Here is a 26,169-nt window from a genome sequence, read left to right as displayed (position 1 = left end):
ATTTGTCAAAAGATAAATACCAAAGTAGTGATTTGCATTTAAATTTGAGAAATTTTCATAAAACACTATTTTTAGTGGTAATTAGCTATCTATAAATACCATTTGTTATATTACGGATTGTAGATACGTTTTCTGTTGTTATAAGATGTATTGGATGTATTTAAGCTACTGTATTCATGAATACAATAGCAAAAATAGGCGTGAATCAGGGAAGTCCAGCTAATCAGTTGTTGTATTCGAGTGTATTCGACTGTATTCATGGCGTGAAACAGGGGATTACACTGTTTTTAAACGGAAAGTGAATCAATTAACATAATAGACTCCTAATATAACTCAACAAACTCAATTATAACACACAAATTTTGTATTTCAAGTTATAAAAAAGATCCTCAACCAAAAAATACCACAAAAATATAGCAATCTTCAGAGAAATTATGTAATACATCTGAATACATAAATTATATTAGTTAAAAAAAAACATATGAATACATTCATGGCATATAACGAGACAGTGAATACAACAAAATACATAGAATACAACGGGATATATTGAAATACAATGACAAAAAAAGACAGTGAATACAATGGAATACATGAAATACAGCGAGATACATTGAATTACAATGAAAAGAAGACAATGAAATACATGAAAATACAACGTAAAAACCAAGAACCAACAACTCTTTTCATCGCAAAAACCATAAACTCAACAGATCTTCGTCCCTCATATTATCTTCCTCTGGCTCAAAATTCACTGTCTCCAAGTTTTAATTTTGACTCTGATTCTTCATCTATTTACTAAATAATAATGAAGATGAATCTTCATATGACTCGAAATCTACTACGTCCTCTCTCTTTTTCTCTCTGTTTCTGTGTTTTGGACCTCCCTTCCCTTATGTGAATCAGACTTAAAGTAAAAAAAAATTGATGATAAAGTTAGAATTTTGAAGGCAAATCAGAGCACAATTGAGGCTACAAAGTCTCCAGTTAATGTGAATCAGACTGAAAATTCAGCACCAAAGTCCTCTTCTGGGGGAAAAATTGCAAATGGGAATGGAGAAAAGGGAATTATAGAGAAGGAAGTGAAGAAAAATTTCACTTCTTCTTTGGTGAAGAAGCAGCGAAATGGGACAAATTTGGATGTGTCAGTGAAGAAAGGAGATGAAGATTTGGTTAAGTCTTTGTTGAATTGTGATTTCTTTGATGAGAATTGGATTACAAATGAGTCTTATCCTTTGTACAAACCCGGTTCTTGTTCTCTTATTGATGAGCAATTCAATTGTATTGTCAATGGTAGGTATGATAATTTAAAGATCTGAAGGGTCGTCTGAAAGTGCTGGAGGGAGGAGAGAGCGTGAGGTATTTGACTAATGATAGGTGATGTGGGTGAGAAGAATTTTGAGATTGAGTATCGTATTTTCAGGGAATGGGGGAAGAGAATAGCATGTATCAAAGCAGAGAAAGAAAGAAAATAGTATAGCTGAATAGCGTATTTAGTGGCTTAGGGTTAGGAGGTAACCAAAATTAGATATTTTGCTATAAACATTAAAAGATATCTATAGAATATAATTTTTTTAAAATAATATTTATTTAAAATAAATAAGATGTTAACATTTACTATAAGAGGTAAAAATTCCTTTAAATTTTAATGATAAGTGAAAACCATTAGGCAACGTAGCCCCAAAGACTTTACCAATGCTTATTAACTTTAAACGGCAAAAACTCAAAAGAATCCTAATCTAATCCAATTCTTCGATTGCAAGAATTTTTATGCCTTTTCTTCTCGTTGCTTCTCATCCCTCTCAATTTTCTGGTCTAGACTCACTAATTTGTTCCAATTTGACTTTGAACCTATAAAGAAGAGAAATCAAAGGTATGACTCATGAGTATCAGATACTTAATTCTGTTCTTTCATATCTTAACAAAACATCACTTGAAGTACTTTTTAGTATGGTGCTTATGCTCGTTATGTTGATGATTTGCAATTCCTGTATTTGATTTGTTTTTAATTTCTTTCCTTTTTTGAGTTGCATGTTTTTAGAAAAATTTAGATAAGCCGCTTTTGAGAAAAAGCCATTAAACAGAATCAAAAAGTTAATTATTTCGGATGTGATTGCTATACTTTACCTACTATAATAAGGTTAGAAAACTAATTTTGTATCACACTAAAGTAATTAAATTTTATTTACGTAACAGTAAAGTAAAAAAAATTAATTTGTTTTGGTCTTTGGTAAATATGAAACTAGTCAAACCATGCATCCTTTGACCTCCATTCAAGAATTTTGGTTATCTAGAAGGGATTACTAACACAAGAGAACTCCCCATTTTACCTTTCTATGTACTTTGAAACTTAAATCAAAACAAAAGAAGACGCGTTTCCTAATGCCCAAAAAAATGGTGTCGGGTTTTAATAACTACTAATGTATTTATGAGTGTGTCTATATTGGAATGGACCATTCGAGCAACGATAAAGTTATCTTCATGTGACCTATAAATTACTGTCGAACTTTTATATTGGAATGGATCATTCGAGCAACGATAAAGTTATCTTCATGTGACCTATAAATTACTGTCGAACTTTAGAAGTAGCTTCTACCACTTGCATTAGAATATATAGTCTATATCATATCCTTAGAGCGGTACTTTTTTGGTCCCTAAGTAAATATAAAATATTTTGTGTATCGAGTTGCCCTTCCCGATAAAAAAAGGTATTAATGTTATCTTTCTTATCAGCGTGCCACACCATTCTTTCCATTTAATTCTATCTTCTTTACTGTTTCCTTTTTTTTAATTTTTCGTCAACTCTCTCCCCCCCTCTCTTTCTCTCTTTTTGGTCTTTATTGCAGCCTTTCTTGAACCATTCCTAGACGTCCCTTGCCGCCACCCTTCATGTTTTTTCCTCTGTTACAAAATCTTCTCACAAAATAAAAACCAAAACTTTCTTTTTGTTCATCTCAACTAACCTAATTCATCTATAGGAGCAAAATCAGAAGATTTGAAGATGCAAGAATGGTTGAAGATTACTTTTGTAGCAGTTTCAAGTGGAGTTCTTGTTTTAATTATGATCATAATAATTCAGAGAAGATGTTGTCCTCGAAAACGTAGAGAATCAAATTCAGAAAGACCTCAAAATTTGCAAAATGGGATTTCAAAACTTCACACAGTAAGTCTTCATCATCTTGATCGTGATGGTACAAAGAAAACAAATTATTATGTTTTCAAACAAGGGGCAATATCGACTAAAAACTATTTCAATTGGTCTGATCATCCATCTTTAGCAACTGATGCTGTTGAAAATGGATGGTCAAGATTTGCTTTCACAACTTATGCTCCATCTCCATCCGTTCGATCAGCTAGGTCTCTTTTAGGATCATGTGCTGTGGGTGAAAATGGAAATGAATTAGAAGTTGATATGAGTTGGGAAATTTGTCAAGGATCAGCTGATTTTATGCAAAAAATTAGGTTCAATTCTGGGCTTAAAAAACTTAGCAAAAGTTCTAATTTAATGTCAGCTTCTTCTGTTATAAAAACTTGTTTACCTTTGCCTGGACCCCATTTAGGAAATTCATCATTTCCACAAGAAGCTTATTTTGAGATTACAATTTTGCCTTATAATCAAGAAGATGGTGAAATTATGGGAAAAGCAAAGGAGGATAATATTGAGAAAATAAAGCTTATTAGAGAGGATTCTAATTCAAAAGCCAATTCAGAATCTTTGGTTCATGTTACAAGTAGTCAAAGGCAAAATGGACATCAAAGAATTCAAGAATCAAAGGACAATTTCAGAAGTGATTTTATTGTGTTATCAATTGGGCTTACAAATGGTGGTTCACTTCCACCTAAAATTCCAGGCAGTTATTCAGGTTCTATTGGATTCAACTCAAATGGTTCTGTATTTCTTGATGGTAAGTTCCTCTTTATTTTTTTTTATTTTTTTTTTAATATTCCTATGTCCATTTTGCTGTAGCTAGAATGCTTAAACAGAGTTCTAGAAGTCAATATTCAGCACTGAAAAATATTCATAGACTTTTCATAGTGGGCATTTTTTTATTTTTTTATTTTGCATATAACTAAGTTTATAGGGTAGGCCATTCTTTTTACCAAAGGTCACATAAGTAAACAGTCATTTGTTTTTAATTGTCAATGATCAACATTGTGGAATTGTAAGGCCACAAACATAATTAGTCACACTGACAACTCTCCGATCCAAAAAAATTTAATTTCACATATTGTTGCTGAATTTTACCTACAAATAACAGTAAAGTCACAATTATTTTTGTTACTAAATTAATTGAACTTTATCCAATATAATTAGTAAAGTCACAAAATATTAATCACTATAGAAGTAAAGTTACCTTAATGAGTAGGTTTTATCGTTATAGTAGCTAAAGTTTGATGACTTTACTAGAGTATTTTATTAGGTAAAGTTTATTATTTTAATGTGACAAATAATTTTATAACTTTATAGTTATAGTGAGTTCATTGTTTTTGAGCCGAGGGTCTTTCAGAAACAACCTATCTACCTTCATAAGATAGGAATAATGTCTGCTTATACTTTACCCTTCCCAGACCCCACTTGTCGAATTTCACTAAGTTTGTTGTTGTTGTTGTTGTTTATCGTTATAGTGAGTTCTGTAGAGTCACTTTACTGTTATTGCAAATGAAGCTTAATTATAATGCAAAAAGAATAGTTTTGTAACTTTACAATTATAATGGATAAACGGAGCGTTTATTGAAAACAACACTTCTACACTTACAAGGTAAGGGTAAAGGTTTGCGTGCTTTATCATCTTCAAATCTCACTTGTGGGATTACGGATTACACTAGATTTTCCGTTATTGTCGTTGTATTATTATAATGAAAGTTCATTACCGGACGTGAAATCAATCCCTCAAAAGAAAAAAGAAACTAAGTTTTTTGTCTTGATAATATGTTGCAGGAATGAAACTGGTGTATGAATCACAAAGAGAAGAGTGGGGAAAAGCAGAAAAGGTAATTGGTTGTGGATACAATCCAAGCCAAAAGAAGGTGTTTTTCACAGTGGATTCACTACTAGTGCACGAAATCCGTTGCAAATCAGAGGAATTTGGAAATCCACTATATCCAACTTTAGCAGCAAATGGTGACATTTTGGTATTAGTAAATCTTGGACAAAGTGTATTCAAATATGCACCAGCAAATTTACAAAGAACACCAAATCCTTGCTTTATTGGCCCTTTGGCAAATTCACCAGTTTTGGGATATGAAGATAGTAAAGAACTTTTTTCAATGGGTAGAATTGATGCACAGTGGCTCAACAGAAGTGCTACTACTACAAGAAGCAATAACAATACTGTCAATAGTTTGAAACAAATATTAGATTATGATTTGGAGTCAGAAGGTGATTTATTTGAAATTGTATTGGATAATAATAGTTCTACAAGATCTCCTAACCCTTTGTAGCATAAAAAAAATCATATTAAACATCATATTTGTACATGTTTTTGGTTTTAATGAGACATTTAGATTGTTGGTTCCAATTTATTATGTGCAGAGGCGGACCTATCCCTAGGGTAGGGGAGTCACCAGCCCCCGGTGATTTTGGAAAAAAAATATATGTATGTACAATCAAACTTCTCTATAACACCATCGTTATATTACAGTCATTCACTATAAAAATTAAATTTCTTATGGAACCAATTTTCATACTATATTGTAATATATGTTCTCTATAACAGCACTTTACTATAACAGTTTGACTGTATCTATCTTAAATAATTGATATATATTTTGATTTGCACACTAAGACGCAAAACTTAGGCAATTGCATTGGTATTTGGGAGGCACATCTTGACTTTTGTTGCGCTGCTTAGGTTTGATTTCCACATTAATATTTGCTTAAATTTTTATTCGATAATGATGTCCGCTAGTTTTAAATCCTAGGTCCACCTTGATTATGTGATTGCGGCAAACCATTAAGGGGGCTAAAGAAGATAGTCCCCTGCCTACTGAAGTCATTTCATTTGTTAATCTTTTGGCCTTTGTCCCAAGGCGTGAGATGAATTTAAATAGAGTAATATAATCCTGAAGATTTGAGTAAATTTTATGGGTGGTTATTCAATTTTTTATTTATTATGCAAAAGTTACTTTTCTTTTTTTTTGCTACTTAAAAATCATTCAACTTTGTGTTCACTATTCACAAATTATTTTTCTTTCTTTTATTACACAAAAATTATTTTACTTTGCTCTATTTATCACAAAAGTCACCTCGGCCAACTTTTATAATACATTTATTTGAAAAGTCTATTATATCCTTGACATTATAAATCCTCTCATTTATGCAAAACCTTCTATATTATACACTATATAATATATTTTTACCTATGTATTTTACTTATAATTAAAATAAATTTATTTATTATTTTTATAATATATCCATACATATAATTTTTAATAATTTGTCAGTAACATTACCATGAATAAATCTCAAGTCCACATTCTTAATCATGTTTAATAAAATATGTTTAATAAAAATTAAAAATTCAAAGCTCGTTGATTTATAGCCAAGCCATACCATTAATTTAATAAATAAAATACACACATTTAGCAAAATGACACATCAGATTAATATTTTTAAATAAATAATATTAATAGATAAAGCTTTACAAAAATTAATATTAAACACAAATATCTTTGAAACTTTTTTTAAAAATTTTATTGACTATAAAAAAACTATCATTTGTTAAACAAATCTATTTTTTTATTTTAAATAAATATTAAAAAATATTTTTTTTATTCATTTTTATTTTTAAAATATGCTCATGTTTGCATATGATTAAAAAAATTGATTGCCATGAAAAAAATTAAATGTATGGATATATTATAAAAATAAGTAAAATACCTAGGTAAAAATATATTATATAATATATAATATAAAAGGTATTACATAAATGAGAGGATTTATAATATCAATGACATAATAGACTTTTCAAATAAAAGTATTATAAAATCTGGCCACAGTGACTTTTGTGATAAATAAAGCAAAGTAAAATTATTTTGTGTAACAAAAGAAAGAAAAATGACTTTTGCGTAATGAACACAAAGTTGGATGCCCACCCATAAAATTCTCTGAAGATTTCTATAATTTCCTATAATTTGGAATTGAGATATAGTAATTAGTATTTGTTGTCAAACTACTAACAAGATAGTACATAATTGCCTTATAAATTTCATTAATGATGCTATTCTTGAACAGAATTTGTCTTTAGTAAGCCATGTTTGGTCAACGTAAGATCCCAAGAAATTAAGAAGTAGTAGTAAGGAGACATGTCATAATCTGAGGGGATGCCACCTAATCCCATGTCATTATGAGTTTGTTGTGTTCTAAAATTTGCGTTTTCTACTTGGATTTCAGATATGCATCCCCTAGTCCTTGTTCTCTCTTTTTATGAAAGAAAAAGAAAAGGCTTTTGTTTTTATTGCTTTTTCCAGGTTATCCTTGTGTACAAAGACAACAATAAAGTTCAGAAGACAACAAAAATGGAAAAAGGCAAAAAGATTTGAAGAATAACTTCTTCCTCCTTTTCTTTTGGTGAATCACATTCGTTGAATTACGGGAGCCAGCAGTTTTATTCTTTTATACATTTTAAAAATATTGGAAAAAAAAATTCAGCTATATAGTTTCAAAGTATGTGAATTTAATCTAAAAAAATTTAATAAATTAGATGCGTTGACTTTTTTATTTCATGCCATCATTCTTTTTTTTTTTTGGGGGGGGGGGGGGGAGGGGGATTTACCGAGTAGCAAACCATGGAACTCAGTAATTTGTATTAATTCACATTCTTCTTTTCCATTTGTGCCACTGCCCTTTGGAAGAAAAAGAAAAATAATTCTGCACCCACCACCAGGAGTCCCGGGGATCCGATATTTATATCAAACTAATGAAAATATGACATATCTCTTTTACGTATACTTTTTTCACTTAACTATGATTTATTAATACATAATTCACCTCAATTTATTACTTAGCTGAGGAAATAAACCTTTATTACTTGACTATAATTAATTAGTATTATATACTTAGCCTCGATTTATCACTCATCAATACGTGGGAACAGATCCGGAAAGAGAATTCAGGGCAATCATATCTGTATAAAACGTGAGGGGAATAAATCAACAATGGAGACATAAATTTTATTTATGCCATAATGGAATCTCATTTGTACAATTTATTATAATTATTATAAACTTTTGAATTTATAAGTTGTAACAAAAAAAGGCACGCGTAGAATTGACAGGCAGGAAAGAATATAAATGAAGAAGACGAAGATAGCGATGAGTTGTGAAATCTCTAAGAGGATATATGGTGTCGATGTTTCCAATCTTGATAATCAGATGCATGAACATATTTTCTCAACTTAATGGTTGAGTAGCTAAAAGGATATATTATCTTAATACTTGCAGGCTGAATTAAGCTAATTCTTGTTTGCCTTGCACGTTTTTTGTTCAACTGGAGAACGTATAGACAACTTTATATTCTTATATTAGAAGGGGGAAAAAAGAAAAAGCAATGATATGATCAATATTTGATAATATCTCTAAGAGCACTCTTTTCCTTTTAAAATGACACATTATTTTGCTTGTCGTAAAAAGCACCAAATGTAACAAACAAGGTCTATTTCGTACGATAAGCCAAGTCACAAAGCTGAAACTAAAAAGAATAGCTTCTTAGAGAAATTCGAAGTTAAGGTCTAATTATTTATTATGATAGTCTTTACATTATGTTTTGTTCCAAACGAAACATAAACTAAATAATGTTGCGTGAAATTGTTTAAGTTTAAAATTCTGAGAGTCGAATATGTAGTCTAAAATAACTAGATCTAATTTCCTATTATGATGAAACAGTCTTTTTTTTTATTCTAGCAGGTAATGTTACTAAGTCAACCTTGATGAGGTATACGTGATATACCCTAAATAAAATGAAGAGAAAAATAAATCTGAATGCAAGTGTTACAAGCTTTTATATATAACTAGAGGTGGCAAAATGGTTAAAAGAAAAATAGTTAACCACCTATATTATTCACTAAAAATGGCTTGGATAATAAACTTTTTATAAACGGGTCAAATATGGATAAGAATCATATTATCTATTTAGAAAATGGATAATCAATGGATCTAACTTTTACATTTGTAAAACCTCAACTTGGGGGTTCCTCAAGTTAGGGAGACTAAGAATTCTCCCAAAAATGATCATATGTAAGAAGTCATGGATAAACCGCCAGCTAGGGGTGTACAAAGGAAACCGACAAACCGCACCAACCCGATAATCCGAGTTAAGCCGAAAAAAACCCGATTATGATTTGGTGTTGGAAAAAAAAAACCCGATCATAATTGGTTTGGTTTGGTTTGAACTAAAAAAAGTCAAACCGAAACCAAACCAACCTGACATTACATATATAGAAATTTTAGATATATTGAATATATAAATACACTTATTGTGATGTAATTTATAAATATTTCTTAAAAAAATTCATAATTTTATCTTTTAAGATATTATTTCAAGGTTGGACTTAGAACTTTTGAATGTTCCAATAAGTTTTATAGTCATTAATATTAATAAATTAAATAATGCTAATAAAAGCCCAAACCAAAATCAAATCAACACTAATGCTAACAAAAGACATGTAATTCAATACTACGAACGAGAATGTATTGAATATCTATTTGTTGTTTTGCAACAATTTAGATAAAGATGCATAACCTATTTTTATATTTTCTTTAGCGTTTAGTCATGTAATTAATACTCCATTATTAGTCCACTTATTTTAACATGACTTAGTACTTTTAGATTATGTTTATTTTTATTAAGGTTTTTTAATTAACAATATATTACATAATTTTATTGTCTTTATTGTTGAATATTTTAGGATAATGCCATGACACATCTCATATTTTGTATTATTTTCTTGGAAAATATTTTATTTAGTTGTATCTTACTAGGATTAAAGAAATATTTTGAGCACAAGTTATATGTTTTGTTCTACAAAGATTTTATTGGAAGAAAACCCGAAAAAAACCGAAAAACCCGAAAACTCGAGAAAAATCGAAATTGAAAAACCCAAATTTTATTAGTTTGGTTTGGTCTTTAGATTTAATAACCCGATACAATTGATTTGATTTGGTAATTGTAAAATCCAAATCAACCCGACCTATGTACATCCCTACCGCCGGCCATATTATCCGCCGGTCAACCCATTTTTTATCCATTTTAAATATGAGTCAGGTCGAATAATTTATCTATTTTTTCATTACCCATTTTCGACCCGAACCATATCCGACCCGACTCGACAGTTTGCCAATCCTATACATTTTTTACTAGTTTATTTTCTTGATGTGCGAATCGGGAGATATGAATCAGGAGATGTTTGTCCTGTTAGTTTCTTCCTTCTAAATGGCTCATGTGCTTCTCCCGAGCTAATTCCGTCAAAGACAATGTAGACCAAAAGTGTTCAATATTAGCGAAAAAAAAAAAAACATAAAGGACTAAAGCTGCACAAAACATATATTTAAGGGACTATTTTAGACCAACTCCTAAACATAATCGACTACTTTTATTATTCTCTATTCCCCATTCTCCCAGTCTGAAGTCTGAACTTAAATAAAGATCCACAAAACAGGTACTAGGCAATAGATGAATATACTAGTACCTACAAGAAAACATGGAAACATCCAAAATCTTTTAGAGAAAACAAGTTGCTATCCAATATTAACCTCATAAATAAGAAAGACAATGCAGGTAAGAAATAGATGGATATACTAATAATCCATCACGAACAGGGAACATCTGAAGCTTTTAAAGAAACTAGTTGCAGTAATATATGGAGCTCATAACAAGGAAAGAGCTGCAGCTCAGCAGGACAATACGGTTACGGGTTATCCACTTTACAACTCTTTCAGCTCTAAGATAGAATAAGCTCCTAACGCTTGATGAGAGGAAGAAGAAGGGATAATATTCCAGTGACTCGTCCCAACTTTAAAAATCTGGAAAAAGGACCGACTATAAACCCCCTCTCCTTATCTCCCCTCACCCAACTCTCCCGCAACGGCCGTCAGTAAGTAAAGGAGACAAATTTTGATGAAAACACTGTTTTTGTACAATTCCAAAGTAATAAGAAACAAAAGAAAGCAATTTCATGTTGCAGACTCCAACTACATGCATCTCTGAATCATAAACAAGCTAAGCACCCAAAGTTACCCACGCAGCTAATATGTCAATGAGGACTATTGACGTTGCTACAATCAAAAGGAAGTTGCCCGTAGTCAAGTTTAATCACAGTCTTAAAGCAGATAAAATTAGAGTAGAGCTGGATATTGCTTAGCCTGCTGCTTCACTCGCCTCTTGTACTCAGCTGTGTCCTGCAAAAGTGATTGCCACATTATTTGTAATGACAGTCAACACTATTTGGTCTGTTCAGTTAAATTTCAGAACACTTTTATCAGGGACCTATGAAAGTATTTTCATAAAGCATCGTATCTGCCAATGCAGAATTTTATCTTGATCGGAAGTAGGGAAATTATGAATTATTTGACTAGAAGTTAAAAAAAAACCAGTTTACTTGTTGTTTTATTCCTACAACCAAGTAATGGCTAGAACTTCAAAGTTTATGGACTTCAAGTACGTTGTATAGTTGTTTGTTACTATACATTAGGCATAGATGAATGACATACAGCAACTCAGCAATTGAAACCTTGCAAGGATTAGGATATATAAAGGATAATCCAGGTAAAATGTTGAACGTCGTAAATATAAAAATGCCAATTTGAGGAAACTCGAACAGATACACGTCAAACAAGTAGATTACCTGCATATAGAGCTGATAACCATCAGTTTGTGCTGGATCATTGGGATTTGGCTGGTCGAGCAAATCTTGGATACCCACCAAAATTTGTTTAACTGTAATGGCTGGCCTCCACCCCTAAGAACAAGTAATTGCAAGAGAAAGAATCCACAGATTCAGTTGAAAGCTGTAAATACCAATCAGCTATAAATATATAAAATAAACACAAAGGCAGCAACAAGTACTTACACTGTCCTCGTTGAGGATAGACAAACATACTGTTCCTGAAGGATAGACATTTGGATGAAAGAAACCTTGAGGAAACTTGCACTTAGGGGGTTTGCTTGGATAGTCTTCACTGAAGTGCATTGTTAGTGGATAGTGACCGCCCTCCCAGTCAGTCTGGGCCAGTCATAAGATTGTATATTATTCTTGACAATCATCAAATGAAGGAACAGGGCGTAGAGAGAGGCAAGAAAGGGATTTTGATTACAGTAAATGTAAATCTCTCTACTGCTCTCTCAATGACAAAATGCAAAGTCTATTCCAAGGACTTAAGCGTCTATCACTATCACAGAACACCAGCAAATTGATTCAGGTATGTAGCTCACAAAGCGATTCATATCATCACTGTTTACACCTCTAAGATTGATCAAACAGGTGACTACTTAGCAGCCTTCATGCTCTTACTCATAGAGTCATTCAGGTATTTCACCTGGGACTAATGAGAAAAAAGGACATATTTCATATTGGAACAGATTTAAAGGGGTCTTCTGGTTGTCTTCCTTTAGAAGTGTGTGAGAATGGATCTTGGTATCCGTTAGAAACATTCAACTTTTTTTGTACTCCTAGATTATGTGTCTGGATGTCTATAATATTTCTTCTATATTATCATCTTACATCTCTTTCAGTCCAATTAGAATAAAGAATTCTAACTTTCAAAGACCATGAATCCTAATTTAGTCGTTTGTTCGAATGTCCTAATATTTCTTCCAGGTTCAAAATATAACCAAACCTAACATGGAGTCCTTGTTGTTTGCTCTCCAGGTAGCAGTTTCAGCCCTTAGGTAATAGTTGATAAGGATAGTGGACTAGAATGGACATTTATAAAGAAGAGAAAGCAGATGTGGTATCAGTGGCCGTAATGACCTAGCTGAAACTGTTAGTAGATTATAGGTGAAAGTTCTAATTTCCTTTCAAACAGAGAACATGTTCTGTGAACGAAAGAAAAATGAGCTTCACCTGTTTTTCAGTCTCATAGATTCAATTATTTTGCAGTTGGTAAAGACTCGCGTCTTGAATCAGAGACAATGAGTACACATGATATAGGCTACTGCCATCAGTAAACTAACCAAGGTATAACCGTATAAGAAACAGCATGCCTCATACAACCAGACAGAAATTGGAGTTAAAGCCTACTTCCTACACTTAAATTCTTCTCTTCCCTACTCTTCAAATTCCTTTCCTCCCCCCACTAATTTTTTGCCTCAACCATATATTTCACGAATTAAATAGGAAAAAGTAAGAAATGTAGTAAGACCACAGTTCAGAGAAAATGAGTAAACACAAACAAGAACAAGCACACCTATCAACAGACCAGATATGCCTAAGTTCTATCGACACTACCCAGAATCTGTTCTTTACAGATAAACCTGACCAAGAAGGCAATTACAGTACAAAATTACTGATATTCCCAGTAGCAAATAGAGTTGCAGTAACACAAATCCTTAAAAACACTGACAGTAACTAGCACAAAATACTCCAATAGGTTTTCAAAGAAGCAGCAGTAAAAGAAAGAAAAAATCACAATGACACTGGCTCCTCATCTTAACTACTCCAAAAAATTCACAAAGGGGATAAAAGAGGGCACTGAAGAAGAAACAATGACAAAAACTTACAGCAGGTTTACCAGGGATAGAGCAATGCCAAACCATCAAATTGACAGACCCATCAGCACCAGTCTCCGGCTTTGCCACAAAACCCTAAACCACACAATCCACAGAAGCAACAATTAATGTGCACCCAAAATACCTCAAACAAATAGTATATATGAGTATAAGAAAGATGGTAACGGACGCACATGAGGATGATTCTTACGCCATGCTTTCCTCTCCTCAGCCAAACGACCACGCGCAATTCCGCCCGACATGTTTCCTTCTGTTTCTCCTAAGGTTACAACTCTCAAGCCAAAGCGTTTTATACGCACTTTTGTTTTTGGGGAGTTTTGTTATCTATTTTATTTGGTCACTCCCTAGGATTAAGCCATAAAATAAGGTGTCTAATATTTTTCACTCACATTCTTTCACTTTATTCTTTCACTAAATTACCGCACAATTCTCTCTCCACAAAATTCTTTGTCACGTTCCAAATTACCCTCTAAACGTTACTGGCACCCAACTAACATCATTCGTCACACGAATCATACTTTCTTATCTTAACCATTAATTTACAATATTTGATTAATCATAAAAGTATATAAATAATCTGACAACTAAATTATGCACAATTAATATCTCAAAATATTATACTGAAATTCTTGCCCAAATTCCACACTAGACCATGAAGCATCTAAGAGAATTGCAACGGGCATCATATGAACAAATAACAAAGATGCTTTTGGCAACCTCTAAGAATAATGCGGCGGCTTACCTCAATAACTGATTCAACTCTAGCGAACTCGTCAGCTATTAGCTCCATCTTCACCAATAGTATCTGCATAGATATGCAGGTAAGGAATGAGTTATACGTAAATATAACCCAGTAAGATCCTCGACCCGCCATTCTGAATACTCCTGGGACAAGTGTTAGAAAATACCAGCACACAACGAGCACATAAATAATATACACAAAAGTTCTTTCACCATATAATTACTTTATAAGGTCCAAATAATTATTCAACAACAATACTATATATATCTCAACACAATCTACACTAAGGCCAAATACCCCCAACGAGTCCCCAATAGCATACACAATGCTCCAAATCTATCACCGGCGGCATACACAATGCCCAAAATATATCACGGCGGCATACACAATGCCCCAAATCTATCACGACAGCATACACAATGCCCAAATCTATCACGACGGCATACACAATGCCCCAAATCTATCATGGCAGCATACACAATGTCCCAAATCTATCATGGCAGCATACATTATGCCTCAACATTCTAATATATCTCAAGTCACAAATTATAACCTTGAAAGATATTTGAAACACGATATTGAAGCCGAATCTCAATATTTACATCTCAAGTCACAAATTATAAAAGTGAAATTATATTCTAATATATCAATCTAAACACGATAGTTAGCTTTAATTTCTATAAATTAGCACTAGATACCAGTGCCAATAACCAGAGTAAGAGTCGAAACCTGTCTATACTTACTTATAGATATTCGAAACCTAACCTTAAAAGAAATTAAGATGCGATAGATTCCCCATTACTGCCGTATACATACGTGAGCATTCTCTGTTAGAATTTCAATTTGTGTATTTAATCTTAAGAGATCATCATTACCAAATCACTAGAACTAATCATTATAAATGATATTAGTTCATCTCAGGTTCTCAATTCCCTTTGTATTAAGAATTACATATAACCACACCTTGTAACTTGGCTTTCTTCACAAAGATTCCCACACGATGATTGGTAATTGGAATCAAGTAGTAGTCTAGCTTCTATATATTCACGCCGACGTTACATTTTTTTTTCTCCAATACTATTGTTACTATTTTTTCTCAAAGAACTAGACAATAAAAATATATTCTAATCCCTAAGTCCTAAACTTAGCAGCATAAGGTATGGGCTTAGGGCCCTTTTTTTCCCTTCGTATTATTCGAAATTACTACCTTGCTAATTATAAACTAGGCCGATCAATCGCTTATTTAATACACTATCTTATATATGCATCTTATTTATTATAATAAATTCTATTTTACTAATTTAGTATTTGATCGAGTAACTACAAACTAAATTAATTCTCCAATAGCACAATTAATAGATAATAACATTATTATATTTTCGTTTATTATATTCTCTCCCACTTAAAAATCGTTTGTCCTCGAACGAATTAGAATGAGTACCTGACATCTCAAATAACTGCAGGTACTTGCTTCGCATGTCTAGTTTGGACTCCCACGTAGCTTTCTTTGTTGGATGGTTGTGCCATAATATTCTCAATGAAGCAACCTTTTTTTTTACCTCATTTGTCACGTTTGTCTATTAACAGTGGATACTAGACCTTCCTTGTAAGTTAATGTTTTTCATCTAGCACTTCTCGAGTTGAAGAGTCTCATCATGAACATATCATTTAATCACAAACACATAAAACGCAAGATGTCAACTATTTTGAATACAAAGTAAGTCTCAATGCCACTAATTCAATCTGACCAAAATCTTATTTCAACCAATATATCTTAAACTTAACTTACCTTTTCAATTGAATATCATAACCCCTCGCTCGCATGAGAGAAATCTTCAAAGGACTTGTTTAACTTTCATGAGCTCCAAATCATGATCTTATTTATTGGCATAGGACTGTTGTCTACTCTATATGTTCTGCAATCGTTCCCTCATTCAACGCTACCTCCTACATGGCTTTGTTAAACTAATATATATCTAGACGCAATAACTGTAACTTACTATGTTTAGCCAACCAGATGGAGCAAGATACTGTCATCTACATAAGACCTCAAACGATAAGATATGCAAAGCGAGTTCGCAAAATATTAACATACACAAACTTAGTCAAATGCAACTGATCATGAACCAATCACTATTTAATTATGTCCACACTCTCTTCCACCTCCATTACGCTGGAACACATCCAACCGCCACAAACACAATCCTATAGTGGAATATATCCATGAATTGCAGCGATAGAACACATCCAAACGTAACGTTCTCATGTACGGCAACACTGGAACACATACATGCACCCCTGCATAAGTGTGCTATGCATTGTTACTCTTTTCATACATGATAATATGGATATCTCGTACCATTATACTATCTCTCAAATATATCGATTGCATAGGATAATATGTTATATAAGCAATTCGAACTAAATTAGGTGTAGGATCTCACTGAGCCTATCATGTTTACCCAAACTAGGTTCACAACATCCTTAATGAACGTGCAGACCAACTAAAATGTCTATAGTGATCTATATTCACTTCTCTTACTGATAACCATGCTTGTAGTAAATTTTGAACTCTCTAACACTCGTATTTAACATACAAACAATTCATATACTGAAGAATACTATTTTGTGATACTTTGTGTCAATCTCTGCCATAGTTAGCTCTCTATCTTCGATCCCAATGTATATATAAGTGCAAGTTTCGAATGTACTAAGTTTCATAAACATAAAATTTTCTCGAGTAAAAATTTTCTGGAGTCATCCATAACCATTGTACACACATTCGACTCTTTAGCTATAATGCTCCATTTTTTTTTTTTATTATCAACTATGTCTGCCTCTAAAACCTTATCACTAACCCCCAAGAAGGTGAGGATTCTCATTCCGATCAATTTTTGTTCCTTATACAAAGACAATTGTAATATCACAAATGCTAGTTCCTTGGTATGCATAATACCATCAACATATCACTTTTTTTTAAATATATCACAACACTCAAACATCACAGTGTATACGGGGAAAATCATAGTTCACACTTGTTACTAATTTGATATTTGGTTAATATTATTTCGATGTCCATAGGACCCTCCTCAGTCATTACATATGCTTCTATCGAATACAAGAAAAAATTTCTCATATGTCGTTAATGATTATATAAACAAGAATGATGAAAAACAATTTGAATACTCAATTCATCTAATCCATGATACTTACTGGTGGTTCAACTATTTAAGATACGTCACCAGATGATCTTATTATCCACAAAGATCTTGGAAAATGTCTTTGGAATATCTGACCCTTTATTTTTCACTCACGGCGTGATGATCACAAGTCAGTCTTAGAATAGAAGGTAACACCATGTAACTAAGAGTCACAAATCATCTCTGTGTGAAAAAAACACTTAAGCCATTCATGGAATTTTAGGTAATCTCTCAATTATCGTTAAACACATATATCGATCCACCATTATTTTAATCAACAGAAATTAAGCATCTCAAAAGTGATATTTTTGGTCTAGTGAACTTTTAACTCTGAATCTTGCAATTTCTTTTGGTTTCCTTGACCTCACATAACCATTCTATAACATAAAATGAAAATAGACTAAATTTCTAGAAATATATTAATACCCAAATCCATATCATCAGTAAGTTGGATTCGATAAGTCCTCTGAAAATTCATTCTAGAATTTATTAATCACAAAGACTAACTCAATAGTCAGTTACCAAATCACTAGAACTAATCATTATAAATGATATTAGTTCATCTCACATTCTCAATTCCCTTTGTATTAAGAATTACACATAAGCATACCTTGTAACTTGGCTTTCTTCACAATGATTCCCACAGGATGATTGGTAATTGGAATCAAGTAGTAGTCTAGCTTCTATATATTCACGCCGACGTCACAGTTTTTTTTTTTTCCAATACTATTGTTACTATTTTTTTCTCAAAGAACTAGACAATAAAAATATATTCTAATCCCTAAGTCCTAAACTTAGCAGCATAAGGTATGGGCTTAGAGCCCCTTTTTTCGGGAAATTTTCATAGTTACTTAAGGATTTGTAAAATATTCCATAATATACAACTTGATTTTGAATTACATATTGTACAACATAAATATAAAAGATATACTCTAATAATATGGTTTCCTATTTAAGGGGGCAATCTGAAACGTATAGTTAGTCCTAAAAATTCTCGTTCTTGGCATATTTATAGGTATGATATTATTTGGCACATCACGCGTAATAAATGGCTTAATAATCTAGAGATTTGTTACTCCCACCATTTGAGTATCCATTATTTTACCCACTATCCGTACAATACCATATCTCCAGCTGCCACATAATAGTAAAACTAATCAAATCAATAATATGTTCAGATAAATATTCAATAAATTCACCTAAGCAAATCCATAACAAGATGGGTATATTATATAGATATTCAATATATGAGAACTATTGTATTAGCTATATACCACTGTAATATAAGTATATGTTATATAATATATTATATACAATATTTATTAGTAATATACATCAGATACATAGTAATAACATATACTATGTATTAGCTTGACTTTATTTATTAGTAGTATACATCAGATACATAATATTTTGATTTTTTTTCCAATAGTGAACATCATTTTTTCTTCCTTTCTGAACATTCTCGACATAAAAATCATCCTCGACTTCATCTTCTATAATTTTTCCTTTGACTTTAGCCTTCACATATAGAAAAAGCATTGTAATTTACTAAATTAAAAAATATGAACAATTAAGATTCAACATCTAAACTGATAATATACTATATATTCTGAACTACATTTAATATAATATTTAACTCCATATGATAGTTAATGCCTCTAAAAGTTTAGCATATATATGCTCGGAGTATACTATATATTATAGGCATTACTACGAAATACTTTTGAGGAACCTTTAGAAGCATCTACTCCGCCGCTATTAAGTACTACAACTTGAATCCTTTTTTGTATCAAATTAAAACAGAAATCATCATCATCGTTAACCACTACAAAATTTACCCTTGACAAATTTTTTTCACAGATTCTTTATCACCACTTATCATGATTTTCTGAGCAAGGTAATTGTGCATGATAAATGGAAAGTAGGTGTCGTCGCGACAGTTCACAGAGGGTGAACTGGGGTCGTGAGAAGTGATGTGACGACCCGGCCGGTCGTCTTAAGAATTAATGCCCCAATCCCCTATTAACTGTTTTTTCCAAGTTTAATTCTGCTATTTTGATTTGCCCGGATGTTCGGTTTTGAGTTTCGGAGAGTTTTGGGACACTTAGTCCCTAACTGAGAGCTTAAGTGTTGGAAAATTGATCGTAGTCGGAACAGTTTGAAGACGGCCTCGGAATGGAAATCCGATGGTTCCGTTAGCTCCGTTGGGTGATTTCGGGGTTAGGAGCGTGTTCTAAATGTGTTTTGGAGGTTCGTAGCTAATCAGGGCTTGAGTTTAAGAGACCCAAAAAGGGGTATTTGAGGGGTCAGAACTCTGATTTTAGTGTTCTTGTTATGCATAGACTCGTGAGAGTATGAGTATTCCGAAAATATAAATTTTATCCGATTCCAAGAAGTGGGCCTGAGGGGCGTTTTGGTCATTTTTCATAATTTCGTATTAGCTTAGACTTTAATTGTAGAATCAGTTACTTGAAGTGTTATTTACATTATGAAATTGAATTGAATAGATTTGGGCCATTTGGTGTCGAGTACTCGTGGCAAGAGCGTGGTTTCGGATTGATTTTTGAGCCGGTTCGAGGTAAGTGGCTTGTCTAACCTTGTGTGGGGGACCTTCCCCTTAGGATTGAGGTATTTGGTAATTGAAATGCCTAGTACGTGAGGTGACGAGTGCGTACTTGTGCTAATTGTTGGAAATCCGGTTTTCTTTAAGTAATTACTAGTATGTTTCCTGTTTCTATTACTTGCACTATTAAGCATGTTGTTAGCTTAGGAAAGCATGTCTAAGTGACTTAATTGCTTTATTTACTCAACCTGCCTTACCTGAATTCTGTGCAGCATGCTAGGCTAGAATCACTTGTTGCCTTAATATGAAATTTTGCCATTTCTGTATATTTTTCTGTTGCTGCTGTGTATTTATTTTGGGACTACGGATGTGGGATTCCGGTAGCTCCCCCTTGTCTGTTTATTTTGGGACTACAGATGTGGGATTCCGGTAGATTCCCCTGCACAGTTATATGGAACTACGGGAATGCACCCGGTAGATTCCCCCAGTACTGGGTATTTACATTTGGAACTACGGAACGGGATTCCAGTAGATCCCCGTACACTATGGATTGGACAACGGGACGGGATCCCAGGAGATCCAATGGATATGTACAGATGGGACTACAAGACGGTATCCTGGGAGATCCCCGATTGTTATTATTGGTGCTGAGTTGTATTTCCTTTCCATGTTTATCTTGTTTCTGTATAGCTGTTGTTGTCCTGTACATCCTGTGTTATTTTACTGCCGTACTTATTTATACTGTTCGGTTCTATACTGTTGATCTTTATATTTTATTTAACCTCAGTAGGGCTCTGACCTTCCTCGTCACTACCCAACCAAGGTTAGGCTTGACACTTACTGAGTACCGCTGTGGTGTACTCATGCCCTTTCTACGCATGTTTTTCATATGCAGATCCAGGTACCGCTACTCAAGCCTACCATCCTTGAGGGAGGCGACTGCTCTAGAGACTTTGAGGTACATCTGTCGCGTCCGCAGACCGAGAAGTCCCTTTCTATTCTCGTTGTTAAACATCGCCCTTCTGTATTTTTCTTTCTTGTTAGATATTCTGGAGTTAGACTGTTAGATATTCCAAAGGCTTGTGTTTCCGTGAGTTTTTGGGTTTTGGGATAGTGTACTTGTTTTTTAGAATGTCGTGTTGTATATGCCGAGCGACATTATAACTATTGTTCCATTAAGTTATTTTGATGTTTGGTTATTTTCTTCCGCAAGTTTTATTTATGTTCCGCATTTGTTAGGCTTACCTAGTCATAGAGACTAGGTGCCATCATGACAGTTCACGGAGGGCAAAATGGGGTCGTGACAAGTTGGTATCAAAGCTCTAGGTTCATAGGAGTCATGGATCATAAGTTGGTTTATTAGAGTCTCGCTGATCGGTACGGAGACGTCTGTACTTATCTATGAGAGGCTTTGTAACTGTTAGGAAAATTCCACTTCCTTTGATTTTCTTGTCGTGCGATATTTTGACATCACAATTCTAAACTTCTGTCTTCTATTCTCTCACAGATGGTGAGGACACGTGCTACCCGAGATGATCAGGCACCCACACTCCTACTGCAGCCGTCAAAGGCCGAGGCTGGGGTAGAGGCTGCTGACGCGCATGTGGTGCAGCTAGAGCACCTGCGTGAGCTGCCGCCGAAGTACCACCAGAAGATCCATCCGGAATCTAGGCACCTGATACGCCTACCGCTACTACTACTCCAGCTCTTCAGGAGACTCTGGCACAGTTCATGTGCATGTACACCACTCTGGCTCAGGCAGGGTTGCTTCCCCTTGCTGCAGCTACATCTTAGGGCGCGGGAGGAGCATAGACTCCCGCCGCCTGCATCCCGAGTAGCGAGTGCATGTTGAGCAGGTCCCTGTGATTATTTCTATACCGCTTGCAGTGCCAGTTCAGCCCAAGGACAGGGCAGCAACTTCCGAGGATGAGTAGTTGAGGCTTGAGAGATTCAAGAAGTACAAGCCCCTATATTTAGTGGTCTAGCATCGGAGGATGCTCTGGAATTTCTTGATGAGTGTTACCGCATTCTCCGTACCATGGGTATCTCAGGATCGAGCGGGGTTTCTTTCACTACCGTCCAGCTTCGAGGAGCTGCCTATGAGTGGTGGTGCACCTATGAGTTAGACAGTCTGGATGAGGTTGCTTTACTGACTTGGACTCAGTTTTCAGATCTGTTCCTGAGAGAGTATGTTCCTCAGAGCCTCAAGGACGCATGGCGCGCAGAGTTTGAGCATTTGCGCCAGGGTGCTATGACTGTCTCAGAGTATGATGTCCGCTACACTAGTTTGGCTAGGCATGCACCAGCCTTGGTTTCTACTGTTCGCGAGAGAGTTTGCCGGTTTATTGAGGGCCTTATTCCTAGCATCAGATTTAGCATGGCTCTTGAGTTAGAGATGGATATTTCTTATTAGTAGGTGGTGAGCATTGCTAGGAGGGTTGAGGGTATGCATTCTAGGGAAAGAGATGAGAGGGAGGACAAGAGGTCTCAAGAGTCGGGCCATTATTCTGGTGCCTGTACCCCAACTGCAGGTTGTCATGGTAGGGGTTATATGAGTCGCCCTGTTCATTCAACTCTTCTAGTAGCCAGTAGTGCTCCAATTTCTCCTAGGACCCATGAGCCTTATTATGCACCTCCAGTTTCTAGCGCGCTTCCTGCGCGGGGTGCTTTCAGAGGTCAGTCCAGTAGATCTGGCCCAAGCCAGTCACAGCCACCACGTCCTCCCAAAGCTTGTTTTGAGTGTGGTGACACTTGTCATATGGTGAGGGATTGCCCCAGACTTGGGAGGGGTGCACCTCCACAGACTTCTCAGCCACAACGTGCCCCGTAGAGTTCTCAGGCTATGGTTACAGCTCCAGTTGCTATCCCACCTACTCAGTCAGCTAGAGGTGGAGGCCGGGGAGGTAGAAGTTGCCCTAGAGGGGGAGGCCAGGCCAGATACTATGCCCTTCCTTCTCGTACCGAGGCTGTTGCCTCTGATTCTATCATCACAGGTATTATACTAGTTTGTCACAAAGATGCATCGGTTCTATTCGGTCCAAGCTCCACTTATTTTTATGTGTCTTCTTATTTTGCTCCGCATTTGGGTGTATCTCGGGATTCTTTGAGTTCCCTTGTTTATGTTTCTACTCATGTGGGAGATTCTCTTGTTGTGGACCGCGTTTATCGGTCGTGTTTGGTTGCTCTTAGTGGTTTTGAGACCAGAGTCGATTTATTATTGCTCAGTATGGTAGATTTTGACATTATCTTGGGCATGGACTGGTTGTCACCCCATTATGCTATTCTTGATTGTCACGCCAAAACCGTGACGCTGGCTATGCCAGGTGTACCACATGTTGAGTGAAGGGGTACTTTAGATCACACTCCCAGCAGAGTTATTTCTTTTCTTAAAGCTCAACATATGGTTGAGAAGGGGTGTGACGCGTATTTAGCTTACGTGAGAGATGTTAGTATTGATACCCCTTTAGTTGATTCAGTCCCAGTAGTACGGGATTTTCTCGATGTGTTTCCAGCTGAACTTCCAAGCATGTTGCCTGATAGAGATATCAATTTTGGCATTGATCTGTTGCCGGACACTCGGCCCATTTCTATTCCTCCATATCGTATGGCCCCTCCTGAGTTGAAGGAGTTGAAGGACCAGTTACAAGAATTGCTTGATAATTTTATTCGGCCTAGTGTTTCACCTTGGGGTGCTCCTATCTTGTTTGTGAAGAAAAATGATGGTTCTATGCGTATGTGTATTGATTATCGCCAGTTGAACAAGGTTACAATGAAGAACCGTTATCCTTTGCCTCGTATTGATGATCTGTTTGACTAGTTTCAGGGCACACGAGTGTTTTCTAAGATTGATTTGCGCTCAGGTTACCATCAGTTGAAGATTTGAGAACCAGATATCCGGAAGACTACTTTCAGGACTCGGTATAGTCATTACGATTTCCTTGTTATGTCATTTGGGCTGACCAATGCCCCAGCAGCCTTTATACATTTGATGCACAGTGTGTTCCGGCCGTATCTTGACTCGTTTGTCATTATCTTTATTGATGATATTCTGGTGTATTCCTGGAGTCGGGAAGATCATGAGCAGCACCTGAGGACTGTGCTTCAGACTCTGAGAGAGACGAAGTTATATGCTAAGTTCTCAAACTGTGAGTTTTGGTTAGATTCAGTGGCATTCTTAGGCCATGTGGTATCGAGTGAGGGTATTCAGGTGGATCCGAAGAAGATAAAGGCTGTGTAGAGTTGGCCCAAACCATCCTTAGCTACCGAGATCCACAGTTTCCTTGGTTTGGCGGGTTACTACCATCTTTTTGTGGAGGGGTTTTCATCGATTGCAGCCCCTATGACTAGATTGACCCAGAAGGGCGCTCCGTTCCAGTGGATGAAGGAGTGTGAGGCGAGCTTTCAGAAGCTCAAGACAGCTTTGACCACAACCCCAATTTTGATATTACCTACAGGTTCGGGGTCTTATATGGTCTATTGTGATGCCTCGAGGGTTGACCTCGGAGCGGTGTTGATGCAGGACGGTAGGGTGATTGCCTACGCATCCAGACAATTGAAGATACATGAGAAGAACTACCCTGTTCACGACCTTGAGTTAGCTGCCATTTTTCACCCCCTGAAGATTTGACGACATTACTTATACGGTGTTCCTTGTGAGATTTATACTGACCATCGGAGCTTGCAGCACCTGTTCAAGCAAAAGGATCTAAATTTGCGCCAGAGGAGGTGGTTAGAGTTGTTGAAGGACTATGACATCACTATTCTGTATCACCCAGGCAAGGCCAATATGGTGGCTGATGCTTTGAGTCGCCGGGCAGAGAGTTTGGGGAGTTTACCAACATCAGAGAGGCCTATGGCGATGGATATTCAGGCGTTAGCCATCCAGTTTGTGAGATTGGATCTTTCGAAGCCCAGTAGGGTTCTAGCTTGCATGGTTTCTCGGTCTTCCTTATTTGATCGTATTAGGGAGCAGCAGTATGATGACCCTCATTTGCTAGTCCTCAAGGACAAGGTTTAGCATGGTGATGCGACTATTGGTGATGATGGGGTATTGAGGATGCATGATCGGATTTGTGTACCCAATGTTGATGGGCTTCGAGAGTTGATTCTAGAGGAGGCCCATAGCTTGCGGTATTCTATTCATCTGGGTGTCGCAAAGATGTATCAGGATTTGAGGCAGAACTACTAGTGAAGGCGGATGAAGAAGGATATAGTTGGATTTGTAGCTCGGTGCCTCAACTGTCAGCAGGTGAAATATGAGCACCAGAGACCGGGTGGGTTGCTTTAGCAGATAGAGATTCTCGAATGGAAGTGGGAGCGGATCACCATGGACTTTGTAGTTGGGCTCCCACGGACTTTGAGAAAGTTCGATGCTATTTGGGTGATTGTGGATCAGCTGACCAAGTTTGCTCATTTTATTCCTGTGTGTACTACTTATTCTTTGGAGCGGTTGGCGGAGATTTATATCCGGGAGATTGTTCGTCTGTATGGTATTCCAGTGTCCATCATCTCAACTAGGGGTACTCAGTTTACATCACGGTTCTGGAGGGCCGTTCAACATGAGTTGGGTACTCGGATGGAGTTGAGTACATCATTTCACCCTCAGACGGACGGACAGTCCGAGCACACTATTCAGATTCTTGAGGATATGCTCTGTGCGTGTGTGATCGAGTTTGGAGGGTCTTGGGATCAGTTCTTGCCATTGGCGGAGTTTGCTTATAATAACAGCTATCAGTCCAACATTCAAATAGCACCGTATGAGGTTTTATATGGGAGACAGTGTAGATCCCTGGTGGGTTGGTTTGAGCCAGGTGAGGACAGATTATTGGGCACAGACTTAGTTCAGGATGCGTTGGAGAAGTTTAAGGTGATTCAGGATAGACTCCGCACAGCCTAGTCCAGACAGAAGAGTTACGCGGACTGGAAGGTTCGTGATGTT

At 35.6% G+C, this 26,169-nt stretch overlaps 2 protein-coding genes across 4 annotated transcripts; one reads left to right on the top strand and one right to left on the bottom strand.

Annotated features, from left to right (window-relative positions):
- Positions 1-2,868: 2,868 nt before the first annotated feature.
- On the top strand, positions 2,869-5,519 carry LOC104222014 (uncharacterized). Its single transcript, XM_009773187.2, has 2 exons — positions 2,869-3,905; positions 4,940-5,519. The coding sequence occupies exons 1-2, from the start codon at positions 3,002-3,004 to the stop codon at positions 5,440-5,442; spliced, it is 1,407 nt and encodes a 468-aa protein (XP_009771489.1). The 5' UTR covers positions 2,869-3,001; the 3' UTR covers positions 5,443-5,519.
- Positions 5,520-11,091: 5,572 nt separating this feature from the next.
- LOC104222013 (SUMO-conjugating enzyme SCE1-like) lies at positions 11,092-18,418 on the bottom strand. 3 transcript variants are annotated; one of them, XM_070172311.1, is made up of 6 exons: positions 18,276-18,418; positions 14,466-14,528; positions 13,715-13,798; positions 12,066-12,218; positions 11,841-11,954; positions 11,092-11,394 (listed from the first exon to the last, which is right to left on the bottom strand). In XM_070172311.1, the coding sequence occupies exons 2-6, from the start codon at positions 14,511-14,513 to the stop codon at positions 11,332-11,334; spliced, it is 462 nt and encodes a 153-aa protein (XP_070028412.1). In that variant the 5' UTR covers positions 14,514-14,528; positions 18,276-18,418; the 3' UTR covers positions 11,092-11,331. The 3 variants fall into 3 exon arrangements, with proteins under 3 accessions (XP_070028412.1, XP_070028411.1, XP_009771488.1); XM_070172310.1 differs by lacking the exon at positions 18,276-18,418 and adding an exon at positions 15,429-15,494; XM_009773186.2 differs by lacking the exons at positions 14,466-14,528; positions 18,276-18,418 and adding an exon at positions 13,897-14,053.
- Positions 18,419-26,169: the final 7,751 nt, after the last annotated feature.

Source organism: Nicotiana sylvestris, chromosome 4, assembly GCF_000393655.2.
Source record: "Nicotiana sylvestris chromosome 4, ASM39365v2, whole genome shotgun sequence".
In the NCBI taxonomy this organism is placed as follows: Eukaryota; Viridiplantae; Streptophyta; class Magnoliopsida; order Solanales; family Solanaceae; genus Nicotiana; species Nicotiana sylvestris.
Note: the sequence above shows the minus strand (reverse complement) of the source record. Positions and strands in the feature narration are given on the sequence as shown.

What these genes read in the sequence shown, in the direction of transcription:
- LOC104222014 (XM_009773187.2), top strand. Translation starts at nt 3,002, where the DNA reads ATGCAAGAATGGTTGAAGATTACTTTTGTAGCAGTTTCAAGTGGAGTT. An exon ending in TGGTTCTGTATTTCTTGATG is followed by an intron (nt 3,906 to 4,939) that starts GTAAGTTCCTCT and finishes AATATGTTGCAG; the next exon opens with GAATGAAACTGGTGTATGAA.
- LOC104222013 (XM_009773186.2), bottom strand. Translation starts at nt 13,965, where the DNA reads ATGTCGGGCGGAATTGCGCGTGGTCGTTTGGCTGAGGAGAGGAAAGCA. An exon ending in CTATCCCTGGTAAACCTGCT is followed by an intron (nt 12,219 to 13,714) that starts GTAAGTTTTTGT and finishes TGACTGGCCCAG; the next exon opens with ACTGACTGGGAGGGCGGTCA. An exon ending in CTATCCTCAACGAGGACAGT is followed by an intron (nt 11,955 to 12,065) that starts GTAAGTACTTGT and finishes ACTTGTTCTTAG; the next exon opens with GGGTGGAGGCCAGCCATTAC.